Here is a 22675-nt window from a genome sequence, read left to right as displayed (position 1 = left end):
TTTTTTTTTGAAGCTAGAAAGGGTATCTTTCCTTTTTTGCGTGCAATTTCTAAATGAGAAAATAAAGGAAGAGCAACAATCCAAGATTCCCTTTGGGTTAACCAACAGAGAAAATGGTATTATTTGCTCTCACATTTTAAAATAAGGCAAAGCCTTGAAAAAAGAAACACAGACATAGAATCTAGACACCCTCATAATTTGACATGAAAAAGGACTTCACTGACCTCACTTGACATTTCACTATAAATGCTTTTTAAAAGACTTTTGAACAAGAGTAAACATTAAAAAAAAAATGTTTATGCTTCCCCCTTCTGGTATTCATGAATTGATAGGGCTACACACGAAAGGCTACTTGACAATACTTCTTTGTTTTGTTCAATATTATCTTGGGGTGTTTTGAAGACTGGAAGACAAATTGTTGGGATACTATTTAAAATGTTATTAAAATTTATATCCAGAATATCCTTTCAAATTAGTAAAACTTACTAGATTAGTAAAACCTTTTTTTTTAATAATCGTTGAAATGATCCCTAAGAATTTGAACATGATCAAATAGTAGAGAGGAATAATAAAGTTAACTTTTTAAATATGGAATACCAGAAAGCACTTTTCGTTTGATTTTCTGTGTGGATAACTTCACATACTGAAAACAACTTTTGCAGAACATCTGACAATTTGTACTGAGATGGATAGATCACAATCGATGTAGGTTCTGTTTGCTTTTTTTAGTCCCAGGAAGCGGCCCTATCTTTGGTTTGGTTTTCACTGGATTGCCACTCATACAGTCACTGGAGCTGTGGTAGCTGCACATGCAGTTTGTGCAAAAGTCAAAGCCACAACTTTCACGACTGCATGTTGCTCTTTTTAGATAGGAGTCATATTTTGCAGGGGAGCCACAGCGATGGCAAACTTTGAGGCTTTCAGTGTTTTTTAAGGTCTTGGCAACCTGTTGGGAAAAGCATATCAAGAAAATGGTGAGTGGAGGGTAAATGCACATCCCTGAGCACAACAAAACATACGATAGCTTCTGCTCTAGGGGTAAATTACAAAGTCAGCCTAATTCTGGTTGTATCAAACTCTGGAGAGTGAACCACAGTCAGCCATGGGTACTAGACACCTGGAGGGTGGTGGTGTGGCAGCTGCATCAATTTTCTCCACTTAGTTTCTGGCATTGTCTTTAAATAAAGCAAAAGCTGCCAGCTGTAATAGGAAGAGTTCCAAGTGCTTCAAAATTGGAGATACCACTTTACTACTTTTAGAAATATTTTTAGAAGTTGACTGTGTGCCAGACAGCATGAGAGAAATCAAAGATTAGTGGAAATCACCGGTTACCTCAGAAAACTCCATGAGCCTGCTGTGATTCTTAGATGCTTTGGATTTGGTGCCTTTTTTGCTCAAGTTGTTTGGTAGGATTGCTTTCTGAATGGAAGCTAGAGCCCCTCGGTAGAGAACATAATCCCTTGTTGCTGCATGTTCTGATAGATTGGTGCCATTCTAATGAAAAGAAAAACAAGAAAATTTGAGAAGAGACTTTTCTGATAGTGATTTTTTGTTTCATAGAAAACAATGACTTATTTTTGACCAATTCTCCTGGCCACAAATGTTTCTAATGATAAACATGTTAAATTTACCAGAGCTTTTTCAGTAACTGTTATAAGTAAATGTGTAGAAGAGACTGCCTAACTCAGACCATCAAACCCAGCCATCTTCTATAACATAATGCAACTTGCTTTCACATGAACACATTATACTTATTCAAGCAAAGAATATAACCGAGGTACTGCAACGTTTTAAAGCACAAAGCAATATTTTTATTATTTATAGTGAACAGGGGATGCTGGAAATTTTTTCTCTGAGCCATAAACCTCTACTACCAATTTTCTAAGTTTGCAGTTCAGGATAAAAAGAACATGCTATTAATAGCAGGGAGGAAATCAAGCTTTATGGGATTAATGTTCAGTGATGCCCAACTGTTTAATCCCAACAGACTAACACCATAATATACTACAAAAAATTCAAACTAATTTCATGGCAGGTCTTAAGACATTGTTCCACTGTCTGCCAAGTCAAAAAAACAAAACAAAACCCAACCCAAAAAACACACCAGTGTTTTAAGAAAATCCTGCCTGGGTAAAGTGTAAGGCCCATGCAGCTGAATCTTTTTTTTTCTTTTTGTTTTCCATAGGATAAATAGGCATTAAGTGTAGCTCATAGTTAAAAAAGATGTTCAGTTTTCTGGAGCCATCACATTGCACTTCAGATTATTGCTATAAAGCATAAGCAGAGAACAGGATTTGTGGAGCCAGCTGTGACTCAGTCTCTTTCTTCCCCTTTGAATCAGTGGTAATGTCAAAGTAGGCAAACCTTTGCTGAGAGCCTCAGCAGAGGGCACTGCTGGAAGTGACCCTTCTTCCTGCCTTTCTCTGTGGCATAAGACATGTGGAATGTTCTAAGAATATCTGTCTCTCCTTGGATAACCTTCCCATTCAAACTTCATTGGGATCCAAAGACAGTCTATGCACTAGCTAGTGAAGTGACTACCAGGGCTTCCTAACAGGACAAACTAGAACACTCCACTGACAATGTTTCCAATCCAAGGAACACTTCTGCAGTCTCTTAAGGCTAAGGGAGTCCTGAAATAGAAAGAGTGATAGTTTAGGCTTGAAATAGCCAACAAGTGCATAAACTTACCAAAAAGTTTTTCATAGCTTTACTATATGATTGGAAAATCAATTTATCTTCTTGTAGAATCTTCAGCCACGTTGTGCTGACTTTGGCAAAACTGCAATGACAATAAATCTTATTAGTGACTTCCTAGGAAAGAGAACAACTTTTTATTTAATAGTAGGAATAAAAATCTATGTAATCTTTCTCTTTCATGTAGATGACGGAACATGTCTACAGTTTTAGCCTTTAATTTGCCTTCTAGAGAAAAGACATTGTCCATAAATACTGTGGGTTACACAGATACTTCATGTTTTAATAAATGAATAATAGTAGCCATTGTCTTTGTTAAGGTCAGAAATGCCATATTCAAAAACATTCTTAAGCCATCTGATTAGGTTGCTTATTTTCCCAATGAAATACAATCAGGTAAATATACTTACTTTATTAAATCCATCTCACCAAGATGTCTTAAGATGTTGGCTAATACGTGCTTCAGGTTCTTTTGGAAAAGCTCAGCAAGGATGTCTATTCTATCTAATCCCATTTTCTTTCCAATTAGGTTACAAAATTCAGCTTTTCCCCTAAAAACAATTCTGTCTACTGCAGCCAAAGATTTGAGATTTCTTTTACCACTTTTTTTCAAAGTTGAGCAGATCATTTCTTCATAATGGATAATGGGCAACAAAGTCTTCTTTGAAAACTGTGCTTGGTTTTGGTTCTTCATGAGACAATGCTTTGGTGTGCCACAGAGATTCCCAGCCAAAGGTATACTGTCCTCATGTTCTATTACATCAGCATATTGATTACTTAACATAGATGAATAACCACTGTCCTCATTAAATTTACTGTTTTCCAGTGCTTCTATTTCATAAATACCTTCATCAAGTCTCTGGGTTAGTTGTTTGTTTTCTTTATTATGTACAGGTTGTCCTTCCTCTTCAATATCTAGATTTCTGGTGGCAGCATGGTATGAGTCACTAAGGAGCACTTTCTCATGCTCTTCAGCACAGCTTTTACAAGAGCCTTCCTCATAATTCAAGGGACACGATTCTTCCAGTTTTGTGTTCTCCACAGTAGACTTCAATGGTGCAAACCCAGCGTGAAGAGAAGTACAATCAAAATCGCGTTTCATTTTGAAGGAGTGGTTAAGGTTTGATTTCATTATCCTGTTTGTATCCTGCAAGAAACAAGGACAGTATTACAACACAGCACAAACTGCCTCACATTCTTTTTCTTATGCAGAACCAATCTCTCCTTACTTCTAAATCAGGAATTTTGAGATTTTCTCTAACTCACCCTCCTTGTCCAAAAGACAACCACCAGATCTTCTCAAAATTAGACCCTTAGGATGCATGTAATTGGCATGAGAAAACTGACTGGCTGATTTACCTTGTCACCATTTCTACAGTATAGATTCCTTGTAGACTCTCCAATGCCTACCTAAATGCAATGACAGGAACACTCTGCTGGATTAGGAAGTGGATGGATGGCCAGGCCCAGAGAGTGGTGGTGAACGGTGCTGATCCAACTGGTGGCCTCTCACCCGTGGTGTCCCCCAGGGATCAGTGCTGGGCCCAGTTCTGTTTAATATCTTCATTGATGATTTAGATGAGGGGATTGAGACCACTGTTAGCAAGTTTGCAGACAACACCAAGTTGGGGGGGGGGAGTGTTGATCAGCTGGAAGGCAGGAGGGCTCTGCAGAGGGACCTGGACAGACTGGAGAGTTGGGCTGATTCCAACGGGATGAGGTTCAACATGGCCAAGTGCTGGGTCCTGCACTTTGGCCACAACAACCCCATGGGGAGCTCCAGGCTGGGCACAGAGTGGCTGAGAGCAGCCAGGCAGAAAGGGACCTGGGAGTCTGGATTGACAGGAAGCTGAACATGAGCCAGCAGTGTGCCCAGGTGGCCAAGAAGGCCAATGGCATCCTGACCTGTATCCTGAACAGTGTGGCCAGCAGGTCCAGGGAAGGGATTCTGCCCCTGTACTTAGCCCTGGTGAGGCCACACCTTGAGTCCTGTGTCCAGTTCTGGGTCCCTCAGTTCAGGAAGGAGATTGAGGTTCTGGAGCAGGTCCAGAGAAGAGCAAGGAGACTGTGAAGGGATCCAGCACAAGTCCTATGAGGTGAGGCTGAAGGAGCTAGGGTGTTCAGTCTGGAGAAGAGGAGGCACAACTCCCTGAAAGGAGGGGGTAACCAGGGGGGGTCGGTCTCTTCTCCCAAGCAGCTACCAGTAAGACAAGAGGGCATGGACTTAAGCTCTGTAAGGGGAAGTTTAGGTTAGGTATTAGGAAAACATTAATTACAGAGAAGCTGATCAGGCATTGGAATGGGCAGGTGGTGGATTTTTTTAAGAAGAGACTTCTTTTAAGAAGAAACTGATGTGGCACTCAGTGCCATGGTCTGGTAACCACGGTGGTAGTGGATCAAGGATTGGACTTGATGAGCTCAGGGGTCTTTTCCAACCTGGATGATTCTGTGACATACTCAGGACACTTGGGGTGCCTGCTAGGGATACTAGTGGAAGACAATGAGGCTTGTGCAGCAGTACAGCCACACCAGAACAGCCTGGTTTGCATCTGAGCCAAATGATATCTTGTATCATTGCCTTGCATACCAGGTATCTGGCATTTTTAAAGGAGGAGGAAGGTGGGTGGCACCGGAAAAGCTGGAGTGCACCCATTAATGTGTAAATTCCAACGGAAATCAGCGACCCTTAAACAATGGTCAAAAAGAAAGAAAGGTTACTTTAAAAGTATGATTTTAAGAGGGTGGGAGGTTGATAGATGTTATAGGGAAATAGCTTTTCTTGCCCTGTCTCTTTCCTCTCCCCTCCCCCCAAAGTGTGGTGCTGTAGATATTAAGTCGCGGGGGGAAGGGCAGAGGCTGAAGGACAGAAGGAATCTATCTCTGTAGAGTAAAATCTACAGAGAAAATAATTTTCAATATGCTTTAAAATTCGTGTGAAAAATAATGTCTCCTTTGTTGGGCAGACATTTCAAGGGATTTTAAGCACATTCCAGTATCTCGGGAGGGGAGGGGGGAATATTAGGGAAATACATATCTTTAACGCATGGGAGGAAAAGTCCCTTTTTCATACCTTCGTTGGGTTGAAGAAAGGCGCAAATACTCTTATGGCTTTGTACAGTGTGAGTGAATAGGGGGGGATACAAGCTCTCGCTAAGCCTCCTTCTCCCCTTCCCCCCACGACTTGCGCGCCACAAGCAAGCAGAGGAACTTTTGGGCCGAAATCCGGCAGAACCGGGACATGTCGTCCGCCCCCACCTCTTGTTTGGGGGTGCCACGGCGGGCCCCGACCCTCGGATGGAAAGGGACAAGCTGCTCCCGCCAAGTGCTCAATATGGCCCAGGGTGGGCGGCAGGTAGAACGGGTCCCGGCCTTGGTGTGCCCCGTGGCCCCTGGGGATCCGACCCTGCATCTCCGGGGGGTATCTTCGCTTGCCCCCCGCTTTAGAGGATTTTCCCCAAAATGATGGCGTTTGGACAGGCAGGAGCGCGCCAGGGGATGCCCCCTCGGGCGGCGTGGCCGGGCGGGCGGGAGACAGAGAGGCTCGGCGCCTCCCCCCCGCCAGCCGCTGCCCGCCGGCGGGAGCCGCGCTCCCCACACCCCAGATCGGACCCGGCCCGCATCTGTGGAGACGGACAATGGGGTGCACCCCACACACAGCTCGGTGGTGGGACCCGGAGTCCCCACGGCCGCCCACGCGACACTATCCCGTCCCGTCCCATTCCATCCCATCCCATTCTACCCCGTCCCGCCGGCGGGATAGCTGAGGGGCAAGGATGGGGAGGGCGGCAGGGCCAAGCATCCACCGGGGGGGGGGGTCCCTGTCCCCGGTACGCCTGCCTACTCCTCACAGCGCGGGCAGCACCACCCGCACCCCCAGTCCCGCCACCGCGTAAGCCGGCGAACCCTCGCCGCGCCGGCCACGGAGGTCTCGCTGGGGAGCTCCACTGTCCCCAGCCATCCCAGTTACGCAGCCCTCACGGCTGAGCCCCGCAGCCCCGAACCGGCCCCGCGCCACCATCCCCGCCGCCCGCTCTCACCTGTAGGGCTGCTCCGCCGCAGCCCGCGGGCAGTGAGTGCGCGGCCGCCCTCGCCGGGTACTTTTAAAAACTTTGAATTTGGTATCCAAAACCGCGCCGGCCAATCGGGAGCCGCCGGCGGGAGCGGCGCGGCCAATGGGAGGCGGGCAGAAGGCGGGGACCAATCTGAGGCGCCGGGGGGCGGAGTCTGCCCGGCTCACATTTTCCCTCCTCGGCTGGCAAGGAGAGAGGAGAGTGGTGGGGAGGTGGCGCGCGCGCGCTCCGCAGGGGGCGGGGCCGGAGCCGGAGCCAGAGCCCGGGGAAGGGGCGGGGACGCAGCCGCAGCCTCTCCCGCCCGGCGCCTCTCCCGCCCCCGCCTCACCTCCGCCGGCACCCGCGGGATCTCACCCACCCTTCACAAGCGATGGTGAAGTGTCTGGAGGTGGATCTTACGTCTGTGCTCCTCCCCGTGGAAGAGCTATGTGTATTTTAAAGTATAGTCAACGTTACTAGGAGCTGGCAAAGTGAGGTGGAGTGCTACTGGGAGCTGAGGGGACTGGACACCCTTCCAGAGATCCCACCAGTGCCTGAAACAACCTTCTAGCAGCTCGGGACACGGACACACACACACACACACACACATTTCACTTGCAGTGGGCCAGCAAATGTTGAGTAAGAATTATTATGGAGCAGGAGGTGCTTCAGCTCTTCATGTGGCTAAGCATCCCAGGCCCGGGAGGTAGCCCGCAGGGCAGTGAGGTTCACCCGGTATGACATGGGCTGGTGCCAGTTTTGAGGTAACTCTGCCAGATTTCTACCAGGACCACCCAGTGTCTGGCTGTTCTGACACTGGTGGGAGGATGGCTTCATGCAAGGCAATGAAGCACCTAGTGTGTGTTCATGGCCAGCCAGGGCACCAGCTGCTTCCGATTTACAGTACTGATCTCGTAGGTTTAAAAACCTCAGTTGTAAGCCCTGCTCCAATCAATATCATGTTATAATATGCATCAATGTTTATTTTCACTTTCTTATGTGCCAATTGGAAACTGTAACTTTGCTAGTAAATGCAGACCTAGGTCTCACACTTACCAACAAGAAATGTGTCCCTCAGGTGTATGATACACGCTCTCCTATATCTTAAGTTAATGTATGCAGCATCTTTAATTAAAATATTTGGAACTTAATCACAATTGCCACATAGTATTTCCTGGAAAGCAAACTGATAAAGGTATTACATGATTCTTAGTGGTTTTTGACATGTATTCATCCAAATTGCAGTCTCAAATGTAATACAAGGTGATATTAAACTGGTAATAACCAGTTGACTTTTATATGGGATGTTTAAATAAAACTACAAGCTATCTGTAGCAAACTTATTTTGTTCCTTTTCTAATTGCTTTCACTAATTTTAATTAGAAGTCTCAAAGTAAACACTCCTACATTTTCCCTTAGGTTCCAATTTCTTATTTACTGGTATTTGTATTTCAAATACATTCTGCATGTGTATACACACATACCTGGGTACAATGCATGATGGGATAATGTGGCATGGAAACTGAAGGTTTTGTATTGCTATATGTATTTGATATTATAAAACACAGTCTGAAAGGTTTTCTTTAAACATATAACCATGTGCACATATATCAATGGACTAGAAAGGCAAAAGTTTTGCTATTAAATAAGACAAAGCCGGTAAGATACTGCTCATACAGCATCAACAGAAATCAATAACCTGGACGGTCAGCTAAAAACATAAAGGAGAAACTGAACTGAAGCCAAACAGAGACTGAAATGTCGGGCAAACAATACTGTAATGACTTCTTTCACTTTTAAATTAAGAACAGAAGCATTCTTTTCAGTTGAAATAATTTCTTTGACTGCCACAGTTGTGTGTTTTTTGTTTTTAACATGGGATATTCCTGAGCATTTTTTTTTGTCTTTATTAATAAGGCCACATGAAAGCATGAAGAAGATGCAATATGACTCCTTCTCCCATGCCACATCTAAGTGATTAACAAAGATACAAAGATGCAGATTAGTAGCGAGGTAATTTATTTATCACTTTCTTCCAATCACTTGGACAGAATTGGATTTGTTTTGTTTTCTCAAACTATTTTACACTGTAATGACATTTAAACTATTGTTTAAATGAAAATTGGAACTAGAAATAGTGCGCATTTTTTAATGCATACCTTTTGAGACTGGTGTATCAGGACCTTCTCAGTGGAGAAAAGTAAAAACTGCAATTACTTGTGGCCCAGTCAAATTTACTTTTTTAAGTGGATTGCAGTAACAGCAATATCTCACGTGAAGGTAATGAACTGTTTTACTCAGCAAGTAAGAAAACTGTGTATCAGTCATGAGGAAACAAGTTTCAGTGCTCCTTCACTATCTGCGTTTTCTGGATGGTGGTCCAGGAAGCTCCTTTGAAGACGTATGTCTATGGTTGTTGCCAGGGGCTAACAAAGCACAGTGTTCAGGATAGATTATTTTTTTTCATTTTCTGAAATAATTTCCACTAAGGATTCATAATTAGCATATTCTCTCAGAGTTTGTATCATTTCATCTAGCATTTCTTCCCCGAGCATGAAACTCTCAATATGGTGCACTGATCTGCCTATTCTGTGGTCAGTGATTCGGTCCTGTGGAAAGTTGTATGTTCTGATCTTCTCTGATCTTCCTTTAGTCCCAATCTAAATAAACAAAACAAAACAAGAGAAAAGGGAAGACCTGGTTTATCGTAATTGTCTTTGTATAAAAACCATGCAATATTAAGCATCTAAAGTGAAAGCTCGCTCTTCTTTCCATGATTATGCAAAATTTATTATGGTTATATTGTACTTACAACAGTTCAATATGTGCAGTAATTGTTCTCAAACATATAAGAGAACAATTTTACTGTATCTTTTTCTAATGCTACTAGTTAATTTAGCTAGATCTCAAGAATCTGCATGCTACAGAGATTTTATGTTTGGCTAATATGCAACTTTTATTGCTCAAGAAGAACTTAATTTTTTTGCCTTGTCTAAGTCCTTCCCGGGCTCCTGTTCCTCTGTATTCCCATTTGCTCTTTGCAGTTCTACACAGGAGTTACCCCAAGAACATACTTTTGTACAGAATTATATCTTTATTAAATTAAACTTACCTGAATCTTTCGAACAGTGTTTCTCTTTTTTGTTTCTTCTTCCAGTTTGGCATTGTATAGCTTAGCACATAGCATTTGCATGGCCTTCTCTTTGTTTCTGATCTGAGATCTTTCTTGCTGACATTCGGACACGATTCCTGCCAAAAATATAATGACATTTAACACTTAACAGTAAGACATACTAAAAGGGTTATGCAATTTCTAGAAGAATTTTATTATGTTACAATAAGCTGTTTATTTCTTCGATACATATCTTGGCCTGGGAATGTGTAAGTCCAGGCTCATTAAAGTCTAATGATACAATTTGGGAGGAAAGTGCTGGCTGAATTATACAGGTGCTTTAAGCCATAAGACAAGAAATTTAGTTCAATATGTTGGACAACAGGTAGGCAGTGAAATAAAGATATGTGATGTGATATGGCTCACAGAAGACATCTTTAATATCTGTAACTTTTGGCCAAATTTCCAGGAAATTTAGGAGTTAAGGAGCAGCAAAATATATGAGACTGTGTGTATATAGAACCTCAGAATATACAAAAGCAGGCACTATTTTCTTTAAAAAAAACCTGTGCATTTTCTCATCCCAAAACATACAACTCAAGTTATGTGAAAAGCCCAAGAAAAAAGCAGGAAGAAGACATACAGGAAGAAGACAACACAAGCTAAGGTCTTGTGTTCAATTTTAAGTACCTCTAGTATTACTTAATTGAAAAATTTTTTAGAAGAACAATGAAGATTTATACACAAGAGTTAGGACATGAGAAATAGAAAAAGCAACAGGACAACTGCAGGGGAAGAGATCAAAACAAATGAAGTTCGGAAAGGTGAAACAGGAAAAAGTCAGGAGCTAACAAGAAACCCTATAAACCATCTCTAGTGCATACCAATAAAAAAAAATTAAGATGTCAGTAATAAACACTAGTAGCTGCCTTCAGCAAAGCCCAAGATCATTTGTTTTTTTCAGTCAGTGGTGTGGGGTTTTTTTCCAAATATGCAAGCAATCAAATACTTTTTTAAACCCGGAGTACCTTTTTGTCCCCATACACTGAACAACATTCTACCTCCTCCACTGTTTACCTTCTGCTTTACTGAGGTGATGTAGCAATAATAGAATGGATTAATGTCTTCAATAAATATGAAGAATTGCATGGCAGAAATCTGGCTACGTGAAGGATAATGAGCATTTGGGATTACCCTGAGGCTGTAAAGCCTGAGTAATGTTTGTGGAGAGAAGAGGAAAAGTTAAAAAGCAATGAAAGTCAAGGTAGCTATTGGAGATTGCTCAAAAGGAAGTAAAAAGCTCAGGAATAGCAATAAAGAAAAGATATAATGGCTACAACCAGGTAGCATTTGAAGTGTATCTTATCCCTCCTATGTTTCCCAAACTCAGCCCTGTCAATGGGCCTCCTAATTCTGCCTGTAATCTATGGGAAAGGAGCAACAGAGAAATTTGGCAAATTTTTTTGACACTAGTCAATATAAGGAAAATCATCAGATTTTAACCTTTTCTAGTTTTCTGTTTCTTTACCATTATTTGAAAGCTTAACTGTAACTTTTTCCTAGAAACTGGTGTGGATGCTTTAGTTTACCCACTGGAGCCCGTACTCCCCGCTATTACAAATCAGTCTGGGCACAAGCAGAACACTATAAGCACAAAGGAAAATTATACAGAAACTCTGCTCTATTGTTTTCCAGGTTTAAAAATAAGACCATTGTTTCAAAAGAAATCATTAGAGCAGCTATGCAGCTTAGATCTTTTACTAAGGAAATAACAAAGCACCTGTTGGAATATGAACTATCCGAACAGCACTGTCTGTGGTATTAACATGCTGGCCTCCAGCTCCACTTGATCGTTTTGTTTCTATCCGTAGATCTTTTGGATTAATTTGCAGCCTCATCTGTCATGGCAGACAAAAAAAAAGGAAAAAAAAAAAAAAAAGGACACATTGATATTTTTTTTCTAGACATGTCAAATATGCACAGCCAGTTTACTTTATAAGGCACATTCAGGCAAGATCAAAATTAAATTTAAGAATGATAGTTCACATCCACTCTTAAAAAAGTTAACAAATTTTTGTAACCAGACTGGAATGTCACATGGTAGAAGCTGGGAAATCAAACAAACGGTTTGATTAAGGATTAAGCTTAAGGCATAACCTAGCATTAATCCTCTCCCTCTTCTGAAAGCTCCACACCCTTTTCCAGCACAGTTAACAAATATTTTTTGTTGAAATATTGAAAACCATATAATTTTCAGATAAAATGGAAGATATTCCCTTTACTGTCCCTGCAGTGGGGCAGTGGTCTCTGGGAAGGAGCAAGACCACTTTGGCAGAGAAAGGGAAGAAGTATTATCTTTGACACCTTGCTAGGACATCACAAAACAGAGATTGAAAGAAAATTTGAATTCTTAGCCATTTTTTTTTAACCAAGCAAGTATGGCAGTGAATTATTATACTTTAGAAGGGGAAAGCGAGGACACTACAAAAATGGGGAAGAAGAGGTGCTAAAAGAAATCTCTGAGCTCTCTGTACTAATTTGCTCTTTTGTTACTTTGTAGAAAATGTAAAGTTTTCTATAAAATGTGCGAGACATGGTTACAGTGATTTTGCAGGCTATAGTGAAGTTAACTAAACTGAATAACTGGAAAGACAGAAAACACTAGGGTATCAGCAATATGGTATGTAAAAGCAATGCTGATGGTAGAAGCCTGTTATACTAAAAGATAAGCATTACCTCAGTGGGTTGGGGTAATATTGCAACAGTCATGGTGCTGGTGTGAATGCGTCCTTGTTTTTCTGTCTTGGGCACCCGCTGAACACGATGCACTCCTCCTTCAAATTTCATGTTCTTGTAAGCCTCAAGACCTGCTATACTTGCAACTGCATGTCTTAGGCCACCTTACATCCAGAAGAAAAACAGCTGTAAATCTGTATGAAAAACTGTTGGTAGTATGCTGTTGTATTTCAAAGAATGTATTTAGACATGAATGTAATTTGTTTCTTGGATTTATAAATTACCCATTTAAATACTTAGGCAGAATTATACTGAAAAAGCAAAAGGCTCTTAAAAACAAAGCAACAGAGACAGACATATATACTCATATACTATCTCAAGTCAAGGACTGTCAAATTCTTTTTTTATAGTGTCCAACCTGATTTTTTTGAAAAACATAAAAAGACTGTCTACAAACATACAATTATAAACCACAGTAGAACTCTGACACAAGTAGTAAGTTTATATAAAGATCAAATTTTAAAAGCCACCTTCAGAAACTGCACCGATTTTTTATTGCTAGTTCAGAGTCTTATCATTCAATGTGAAAAAACCCAACCCTTTAACTAAACGATGAGCATTATTCATACTCCTTATCCATTCCCCTCTATACATCCTACCCAAGTCTCATCTTGGCTCTTTCAGTCCATCCTAATCTTTTGTTCCCTTGGAGTGAACAGAACTCTTGCCTCTCTGAGCCCTACATCCAGCAAAACACTTGACAGTAATGTAATGTAAACTAGCACTGAACAGTGTGGATCTTGGAAGTAAAGTCCAACACATTCATGGTCTCATTACAGGCAGAGTTTATTGCAGTACTTCTTTACGGCATTCTTGCTATTCCTTGCTTGCTAGCATGCAAACCTTTCAGCCATTCCAGCATAACTGTTTGAAGGATCAGGGAACTAATGACACTATAAATGCATGTCACTTTCCACCTGCCCTGTTTTTTAATTCAGCTGAGTTCCCAAATCCCATTCTCAGCATAGGGAATTTGCCAAGGGAATGATTAAAGAGGAGCTAAGCAGCCTTGAAAGAGCATTGCTTTTGAAGTCTTGCAACACAAAACTACAGCCAAGGAAAAGAAGGGGCATGTACTTCTCAGAAAGACTTTTTTAGGCCATGTCTAGACTAAGGAAATCAACCATAGGGACAAGATAGCTTTAAAAAAAAAGAAAATGAAGAAAACACAGAATCTGAAAATGCTACATGCTAAATGCTATAATGCTAAATGAGAATATGGCTATATATATGCTAGGTTAATATATTACTTCAGTTTCCCACTTAAGGCATTAAGGAGAATGCCTCTGAGGGTTTGGGCTCCTTGTCCAAGGACTGAATTTTCACTGAAAGGGCAGTCACTTACAACTCCCTTTCTTTTGCAATCATGGGACTGCAAGTTGAGTCAGACCTGACTTAAAACTGCCTAGTAATTGATAGCTCTTAAACCAAAACAGTGGATTGATCCAAATACCATTATATCCTCAAAATTGCTAGAATTGAGAGAGAGAGAGGGAACATATGGCTGGCAGCTGTCTGGCTGGTGGGACAGCCCTTGTTAAAGCTGAGGGTGAAACAGTGCTCTGAAGGCAATGTTGTACGTGACTGCAGGGGTTCACCCACCTGGCTCCTCAATGGAAAGGGCAGCTCTCTTCTCCTCCTGGTACATGACATCAAAATGACCCAGACTCTTCCCCCACACTGTTTACACCCATCTAATCTGCACCAGATTTATTCAATTTACTTTAAAGAAAAGTTACTGAACTTCAGCTTTGAAGGCTGAACTGGCTGAGCTCCTGGCAAAGAGGTTGCCTAATCATGAATGGGAATAAACATGACTTTTTCTCTTGCAGCAACAAGCTGCACTGTAACATGAAGCTTCCTCTCATCCCTATCTTCACTTGAACAGTGAAAACAGTTTACCTGACAAATGACCTCTTGACATTAAAAAAATGTTTATATTTAAGAAAAAATTTAGATAACAGACAATACTAAATTAAAGCTTTGTGAAATTAAAAAAATGTGTATTAAGTGAATCAACAGCAGCTGTTCCAGGAGAATATAATGCTGAAAACCTGAGTTCATGTTCATCAACTTGAAATAAGTCACCAATAACAACTGCATACAAAAAGTTGGTAATATTTAAGCATGTTACCAATATAACACTTTTAAAATTAAATTCTATTAAAGATTTTAAGAACCTAAAGGGTTAGTGAAGTCTATAATAAATCAAATTGTACCTGCATATCTGACAGGTGAAGATACAGGTCTCCCTTCTTTTTGAGGTATGAATCCAGAGAACAAATCAAACCTGTACCTAGACTCTCAGGTTCCAAGCTTACAATGTCCATTCATCCATGGGGTCAAATTTTTTAACTATCTTTAAATCCCTCAATATCTAACAGTAAATAAAAAATAGTACTTATGCAAGAAGGGCTTTAAGGCACAGAAAGGCCCTCTTTAGGCAGGTAAAGTAGAGCAATTAGAAAAGTTGTTGATATCTTTTTTTTTAATTTCTACACAGTTGAAACTACAGATGTTCAAGATACCTGAAAATACCACCAAGTACAAAATAAGGCATATGTAAACAGAAGAAGAATTAGAAGATAGCAGCCCTCCAGCACCTGAAGGGGCCTACAGGAAAGCTGGAGAGGGACTTTTAAGGGCATATTTTTGATAGGATGATGGGGAATTATTTCAAGCTGAAAGAGGGAAGATTTAGGTAAGATATTAGGAATTATTTCATGTGAGGGTGGTGAGAAGATACTGGAAATATTTTGTGGATGCCCCATCCTTGAAAAGTAATCAAGGGAAGGTTAGATGAGGCTTTGAGCAATCTGGTCTAGTGGGAGGTGTCCCAGTCCATGGTAGGGGGGTCGGAAGCAGATGATCTTTAAGATCCCTTGCAATCCAAACCACTCTATGAATCTAAGATGCTCTGTATTTGTCAAATCTTGCAAAAAATCTCTGCAATTATATTGTTGACCAGAAACTTACTAAAGTTTTTCCTGACAAATTGCACATACCAATATCCTAGTTTTTCCAATGAAGTGAATACAGCATGAATACGGGTGAAGCTTAAGAAAGAACCTGAGTGAGGAGCAGAGAACAACTGCACAAGTGCCCATCTGCTGATCTGTACCCACTACAAAACACAACCTAACTCCACAGCAAAATGTTGGTAAGCAAAATGTGCTAGCTTTGCTGACAAAAGTATGGATATATCAGTACACCTGCAGATCTGTTACAGACAGACTTAGGAAACCCATTCCACTGAGAACCATGGCTAGCAATCCGTGAATCAAAAAAAATATTTTGGATTGAAATTTCACTGGTGGCTTAAACTGACTGAAACTCTCACTCCTGAGAGGAGGTCCTGTTTTCCAACACTGCTACCACTAGCAGCAATATATTTCTGCCTCCACCACCCCTGTGAGCATCTTCTCCTCTTGTGCTGGATCACCTGAAAACTAATCAGGAGGGCTGGTTTTGTTTGCTTTTTTACCTGCACTACCTTGGTGAGACTCTGTGAAGACACCCAATCATTACTGGCCAATGCAAAGAAGACAACAGCAGCCTAATCTTGTAAAACAACTTTACATAGAAGTTGGATTAAACTAAAATCAGCTAACATGTGCCTCTGCCTCAGATTGTTGTGTAAATCCCATCTTTGTAAAGACACAACACTCCATGAGATGCAGTGTACCAATTTCACAGACTATCATCACTAGAAGATCCAGTTTTTCCACCTCCTTGCATTCAACCTCACATTGCTGCTTATCTTATGCCAGCTCTATGGCTCCTGAGAAGAGACAACACACTTACTAGGAAAAAAACTGAGTCACTGGAAGTCTTTGACAGCTTAAATGAAAGGACAGATTAAAAATAGATTAAAAGATTATAATAGATTAAAAAAGAAAAAAAGTAGGACTGATTGGACAGACAGTCAGGAAGAAAAGAGAAAGGATAAACATCTCCTTTTACTGGCATCAAACTGTTAAACTGATTACCTGTGAAATTTAAGTTGATGGCTTTCATACATAATTAGAGCTTATCTCTCCCCTCAACAATTCCATCACTTTGCTCATCCATTAGCTGTTACAGATAAATTATACCCAAACATTCCATTTCTTTATATAAATCCTCAGATGAGGATTATTTCAGATCAATTCAGGATGCTTTAGATTAAACTTTAAAAATAGTTTCAATAGTTTTCTCTGCTAAGGGATCCATAATAGTAAGGAGACTTTCAACCCTCCATCAAACTGATCTATAAACACAGGAAAAAGTAACAAGGTAGAGGAGCACATATAATCATATATATATATAAAAACAATCTGCACTTGTGAAAAAATAAAACTAAAAAAGAATCTGTGTCAGATTCTGAATTTTCTTCCACTAAGCAGTTTCATTTCTCCTTTTTGAAACCACTGAAAGACTTGTTTCATCTTTAGCACTTCAATATTTTAGTAGTAGTTCTAAAATGGAACTTCATTCTCAAATACAGAAGCTGAGGAAAACTGCACTCAGACATTTAAACAATCTTCCACTTCTAAAATTAAGTTGCTGCAAATTAGCTTCCTGTAGTCAGGAAATTCAAGCACCATATGAATAAGTGTTTCAACCTAACTTAAAAAGTTAAAGATTAAGCATTTTCATTACTGACCTATTTCACTGGGAAAGTATTCTAATATTTCAAATTTCCACTTCTTATAGGCAGCGTATCGTTGATACATATCAAATATCTCCGAGGTGAACAGCATGGCTTCCTGCCCTCCAACTCCAGCAGTTACTTCCAGGACAAGATCACTCTCGTCTGTTTCTTCTGAAGGAATCAAAAGCAACACTATCTGTGAATACAAAAACACTCAGCTAAGACTTCCCTCTGACACTGCTCTCCCCAATGGAGAAAGAATAAAATACCAGACAAGTTCTTTACCATGAGGGTAGTGGAAAAATGGAACAGGCTGCCCAGAGAGGTAGTTGAGGCCTAATTCCTGGAGATATTCAAGGTGAGGAACTGAGCAACCTGATCTAGCTGAAGATGTCCCAGTTTACTGCAGGAGGGCTGGATTAGATGATATTTAAAGGCTCCCTTCCAACCCCATATTATTCTATGATTGTAAGGCTGTCATCCATCCAGGCTGCATTCTCCTGCACTGATTCTTTGGCTGCCCAGAGGACAGGCTTCTCAGGCAGCAGCAGTCAGGAAGATGTGAGGGGGATTTTGTGTTGTGGGAATGCTTCCTGGGTCTGTTCACATTCACATGAGCTACACAAGTTTCTCTCGAGACAAAACTTCATAGAGGTATTCACCTATTAGGAGCACTGCAACATTTGGACAACAAAGGATCCACGCTGGTTCTTGCATGACAACTGAGCATCTCCCTTTCCATCAGATTCCCTTTCAAACCAGTCTCAACTGCAGAGCTAAGACTGTATGGATGTTCAGGACAACAGTCCAACAACAACACAGCTGTATTACTAATTTCAAATTTATGTCAAAAGGAGAGCCAGCCTTATATTGGTCTGTAGATGAAAGAGAAAACCAAAAAAATTAATCAGTTTATGAGGCTGGATGAAAACTCTGGCTGATTTGGAAATGCTTTTCAATCGTCTTTCTATACTAGTGTTTGGTGATGTTTCTTCCCACAGACCTCTTCTTCTGGTAAAAATCAAAAGTACTTACAGAAATATTTATAAAGTGACTTGCATTTTTGTCAAGGGAACAAAGAATGCCACAACATCACCTTATACTTCACCAGTAATATGTATGTAACAGTTTCTTATGTAAAGATCCTTAGTTTTATGTTAAATAACACAGATACTATGTAGAACTTGCATCATGTAGCAGTCTAAGTTACATAGTATTAAAGTATTTTTCTCAAAACTAGTAGTGCATGCAACACTATACAAATTTTACGTTTCCAAAGCTAAAAAGTTGGACATACCTAAAGGTACACCCAGACAACACCAATGGCACCTACGTAAAAAGACATATTGATTCAAACAATTCCAGATACAAGTAGGTGCTTACTTTACAGGCTCTCTATATCAACTGCAGTTTTCATTTTCCCTAAACAAAAGACTCTAGTTGAAGAGTATAATTGGCAGGGATGGGAGAAGAAGAGTTTATCATGTAGATCTTATTTTAGTGAGAAGACAATTTTCCTCTTTGAGGAAATAGAGACTTTTAAAGGGAATCTCACCTGGTGTTTCAGTTCAGATATCTCTTCTTCATAGGAGGCAATTTCTCTTTCTGCAAGTTTCCGCAAATCTTCACTCTCATCTGGAATATTTGAGTATGGTTATTCCTCACACTTATACCAGTGCCAGTCTCAGAAAAGCTTCTGAAAAATAACCACATGTAGAACTTACTCTACCAAAACAAAACAAACAAAACCCAAAAACCTAACCAGACAAACAAAAAAAAACCACCACACAAAATTCCCCTCAATACACTAAATCTGACAGAAAACGAGATCAATTGTTTGATCTGTAACAAAGATATACAGTGCATATTAAGAGTATTTTCTGATATTTTGGTATGTGACATGGGAAAATCTGAAATACAAGAAGCTCAATTTAAACATTAAAAAAACAAAACCAAAAGAAACCCAAGAGAAGCCCAAAAGAAACCCAAGCCAAAACCCCAATTTCTGTGCTGGTGGTAAATAGTGCCACAGGCTGCGTGGAGTCTCCATCTGTGGAGATATTCAAACCCCAGCTGGACACAACCTTGAGCAACTTGCTGTGTGTGACCTTGTTTGGGGAGAGGATTGGGTTGGACAATATCCAGAGGTCCCTTTCCACCTCAGCCATTCCGTGATTTTAAGAAATTATGTTCTGTATTTCAATGGGGCAGGTGACAGGAACATTAAGAATTTAGAGAACACAGCAGCCTCACAAATGAGACTCTTCATTAAAAGGACAATGATCCCTATAATTTTTTGCAGAATTTTTAAGACAGTAATAATAATTCAAATTATCTTATCTCTGTCAATTCATCCCAGAACATCCATAAAACTTCTAACACATCATTTAAGGAAAAAAAAAAAAAGTATGGAGGAATTATAAGAGACACTTGCAATTTCGAAGTATCACTTGACTGATCAATATTAGTGCTTTATGATTAAGACTTGTTTTCCTGACATATAGTTTCAACATGTCAAAACATTCTTTTTTTTTTCTGGTATAGATACTAGACTTTTTTTTTCTCTGTTCAGCAAGCTTTTAAATGCCTTCATATGAGATGGGAGCTACACTCTTATAATAAAGCCACACCTTTTCAGCACTGTAACTGCATTTAGTCATTAGCACAGTTTGAAATGCAAGTTTTTTACTTCTGAATTTAGGTTTAATATTGGTGAATTACACCCACATCCACATCATTTCTGTAAGAAGCAAATTAAAAAGATAATGTGTAAATAGGTTTAAACAACAAGCATGCTTTACCACCTGCTGGCTTAGAGCACGCATGGTTGACTTTCTGACTAAGTAACTCTTTAAACATGCAACTAGATCATCTCCAGCTATCTATATTGCTTTACAATATCCACTGACTGATCAGGAACATTAAGGACAACAGGAGGAAGGATATTAAGAAAGTCCAAATCCAGAATCAAGCCAGCTATTGAGAACGAAATCCAGAAAAAGCCAGATACAATTAATAACAGCTGCAAACTTTAAAATGCAAACGTAATATAGGCTCTAAAATAAGTTTAAAATAATATATACAAATATTTTTAAGGAATAACTAAAGAAATGTTCAAAGTTACTAAGCCCTTCTCATCATGTCACACTTTGCAGAAGTTCTAAGCCTGGTTTTGATGATATTGGCTTCTTCAGTAGGTTCTGAAAGAAAAAAAATCTTCCATTTAATTTAGTTAGTTTGGGCCAATGATGAGTTTGTTGAAAGGAAGTATTTATTTTTTTCAGGCTGAGGTGGGAGAGAATGAATAGAAATAAAAAAAAAAAAGCTTTAAGACAAGGCTTGTCACCTCCATTAGTCTGCATGAGAATGGCTGCCTACAGTTATCACTTCTGATTAATCAAGATTGGAGTCTCCTTCACTGGAGACATTCAAAACCCGTCTGGATTCTGTGATACTTATACTATTTATTCTTAAATAGCAAGTACTGAAAGACCTAGAGAACATTTCACGAATTAATGTTTACTGATCTTTCAGTGCTCCTTTTCTGCATTTTGCTTTCCAAGGGCTATCAAAACGAAGTATGACTGAGGGTGAAAAATATTCACTATCTGGCAACCCAAAAAGCGTGCAGCCAGCTACAAACACAGCAGAGAGTTAAATCACAGCGTGGAGGCAGCACAGACCGCTGCTCAGCTCTGCGGCTGCTAAAATGGATGCAGGCAGCCTGGGCTGCCCCTGACAGCACGAGAACGATTGAAAAAAAAATTAATCCCGGATTAATTATATTTATTTAAGATGGAGCAGATGCCATCACGATCATCTTCCTTCACCCACCCCTCAAGCTTCCAGACGATCCTTTCCCACCCACCCCCCAACAGGCAGTCACCGTACCGCGACCACCGCTGGGGAGGAAGAAGAGGAGGAGCCGCCGGGCCCGGCCCCGCCCCGCCCTGCCCTGCCGTGCCCCCGGGGTCCCTGCCCTCCCCGCACCTTGCCGCGCCAGCTCCCGGGTGTCGCGCAGCTCCCGCTCCTTGTCGCGCAGCCGCTGGATCCGCGCCGCCAGCTCCGACCCCGCCCCGACCGCGCTCTGCGCCCGCGCCTCCAGCAAGCGGTGTAAAGAAGGGGCGGCGAACAGCTCCTCCAAACCGGGCCGGGAGCACAGATTGCGGAGCGGCTGCGGCGGACATAGTCCCACCGTGCTGCTCCCGACCGGAGGGGCGGTCCGGTGGCTGTGAGGGGGCAGCACAGCGGCTGCCCGGTAGCCTTGAGCTCCCCGTAGGGCGCGGCACAGCAGCCGCATGTCCGACTGGGGCGGGAGCTCGGCCCCACTTCCTCGGGCAGCACTGCCCCTGCCGGAGGTACCCGAACGCGTTCGCCGCCTCTTTCGTGGGTTTCCGGAAGCTGCCGAAGAAGCTCGATGGTGATTTCGGTCACAGTCGGAAATAATCGGGGCTCCGCCGGCGGAAAGGGACGAAGGGGTTCGGCTCCCTTCGGTTCGCGGAGCTGTCCGCTTGTGGGGAGCGCGCTGTGATTGGGCAGCGCCGGCAGGGCGGGTCCCGGCCATGATCGAGCGGCACGGCTCGGGCAGCGGGCGCCATCTTGGCACCTGGGGCAACGGGTCCCCTTAGGCCGCGGCGCTCCTATGGGCACAGGGGGTGACGTTTGATTTTTGTTTGGTTTTGGTTTTTTTTCTTTAATGAATTCTGACAAAAAAAAACCCAAAACAAAAAACCAAACCAAACCAAAACAAACCCAAACTTGACCGAACCCTCTATATCAGGTTTAAAGTGGGTCTCTTGAGGAGGATGCTGAGTCTGTCACTATACTGGTTCAGTGTCCTCCCGACACTATTGGTGACCACTACAGCGTATGATGGGGACACACAAAAGTTTCAGTCAGGGATTTTAACACACAAGTTATTCTACAAGCCCTTTCCTTTCTATTGAAGAAATTAGTTCTACAGAGGAAATATTCAGAAGTACCCTGAGGAGCAGGAGGTAGCTATAGATACAGTGGAAGGATACCTTGCTAGCAAAGGAAGGTGCAAAATTAAGCACTTAAGAGGAGAAAAAATGCATTGCCAGAAGAAGAAAAAAGGGCCTTAATGTCAGAGATGAATGCTGAGACAGAAAGACTATCAGTTTACACAATACAGGTCTGACTACAGTGTCTTGTGTCAAGGTTTTAAACTGGAAGGCAGTGAAGATGCAGCCAGTAAACGTGATGGATATTGTGGATCTTGACGAATCCCCTCTGGTATGCAAACTGGGTGGCATAGTAATCTTGTGTTAGATAATATCATCAATGAGATTCTTGGCTAGACTCAAACCAGTTTGAAGAATATACTTTATTATAAAAATGTGCAACTATCCATAAAACTTTAATAGG

The 22675-nt window shown here is 41.3% G+C and overlaps 2 protein-coding genes across 3 annotated transcripts; both read right to left on the bottom strand.

Moving 5' to 3' along the window:
* Positions 1-214: 214 nt before the first annotated feature.
* On the bottom strand, positions 215-21638 carry MTRF1L (mitochondrial translational release factor 1 like). Of its 2 annotated transcripts, XR_003987428.1 has the most exons (9): positions 21278-21638; positions 18843-18922; positions 17300-17483; positions 12595-12758; positions 11639-11756; positions 9859-9995; positions 9103-9406; positions 4974-4980; positions 215-224 (listed from the first exon to the last, which is right to left on the bottom strand). XR_003987428.1 is itself a non-coding variant. In XM_030448563.1 (7 exons), the coding sequence occupies exons 1-7, from the start codon at positions 21585-21587 to the stop codon at positions 9200-9202; spliced, it is 1200 nt and encodes a 399-aa protein (XP_030304423.1). In that variant the 5' UTR covers positions 21588-21638; the 3' UTR covers positions 8753-9199. The 2 variants fall into 2 exon arrangements, 1 of the variants encoding a protein (XP_030304423.1); XM_030448563.1 differs by lacking the exons at positions 215-224; positions 4974-4980 and having other exon boundaries at positions 8753-9406.
* On the bottom strand, positions 695-6789 carry FBXO5 (F-box protein 5). The gene is made up of 5 exons (XM_030448564.1): positions 6735-6789; positions 3108-3844; positions 2692-2782; positions 1333-1494; positions 695-946 (listed from the first exon to the last, which is right to left on the bottom strand). Exons 2-5 carry the CDS (start codon positions 3827-3829, stop codon positions 695-697), a joined length of 1227 nt encoding a protein of 408 aa, XP_030304424.1. The 5' UTR covers positions 3830-3844; positions 6735-6789.
* Positions 21639-22675: the final 1037 nt, after the last annotated feature.

This window comes from Calypte anna, chromosome 3, assembly GCF_003957555.1.
Source record: "Calypte anna isolate BGI_N300 chromosome 3, bCalAnn1_v1.p, whole genome shotgun sequence".
Lineage (NCBI taxonomy): Eukaryota > Metazoa > Chordata > Aves > Apodiformes > Trochilidae > Calypte > Calypte anna.
Note: the sequence above shows the minus strand (reverse complement) of the source record. Positions and strands in the feature narration are given on the sequence as shown.

Bases quoted from the DNA above. Each gene is read 5' to 3' on its own strand.
- FBXO5 (XM_030448564.1), bottom strand. From the start codon at position 3,829: ATGAAATCAAACCTTAACCACTCCTTCAAAATGAAACGCGATTTTGAT. The intron at 2,783-3,107 runs GTAAGTATATTT...TTGTCATTGCAG, and splicing joins GGTGAGATGGATTTAATAAA to TTTTGCCAAAGTCAGCACAA. The intron at 947-1,332 runs GTAACCGGTGAT...TTTTCCCAACAG, and splicing joins GGCTCATGGAGTTTTCTGAG to GTTGCCAAGACCTTAAAAAA.
- MTRF1L (XM_030448563.1), bottom strand. From the start codon at position 21,587: ATGCGGCTGCTGTGCCGCGCCCTACGGGGAGCTCAAGGCTACCGGGCA. The intron at 17,484-18,842 runs GTGAGATTCCCT...TTGTATTCACAG, and splicing joins TATCTGAACTGAAACACCAG to ATAGTGTTGCTTTTGATTCC. The intron at 9,996-11,638 runs GTGCTTTGTTAT...TATTTTTGGCAG, and splicing joins GATAGTTCATATTCCAACAG to GAATCGTGTCCGAATGTCAG.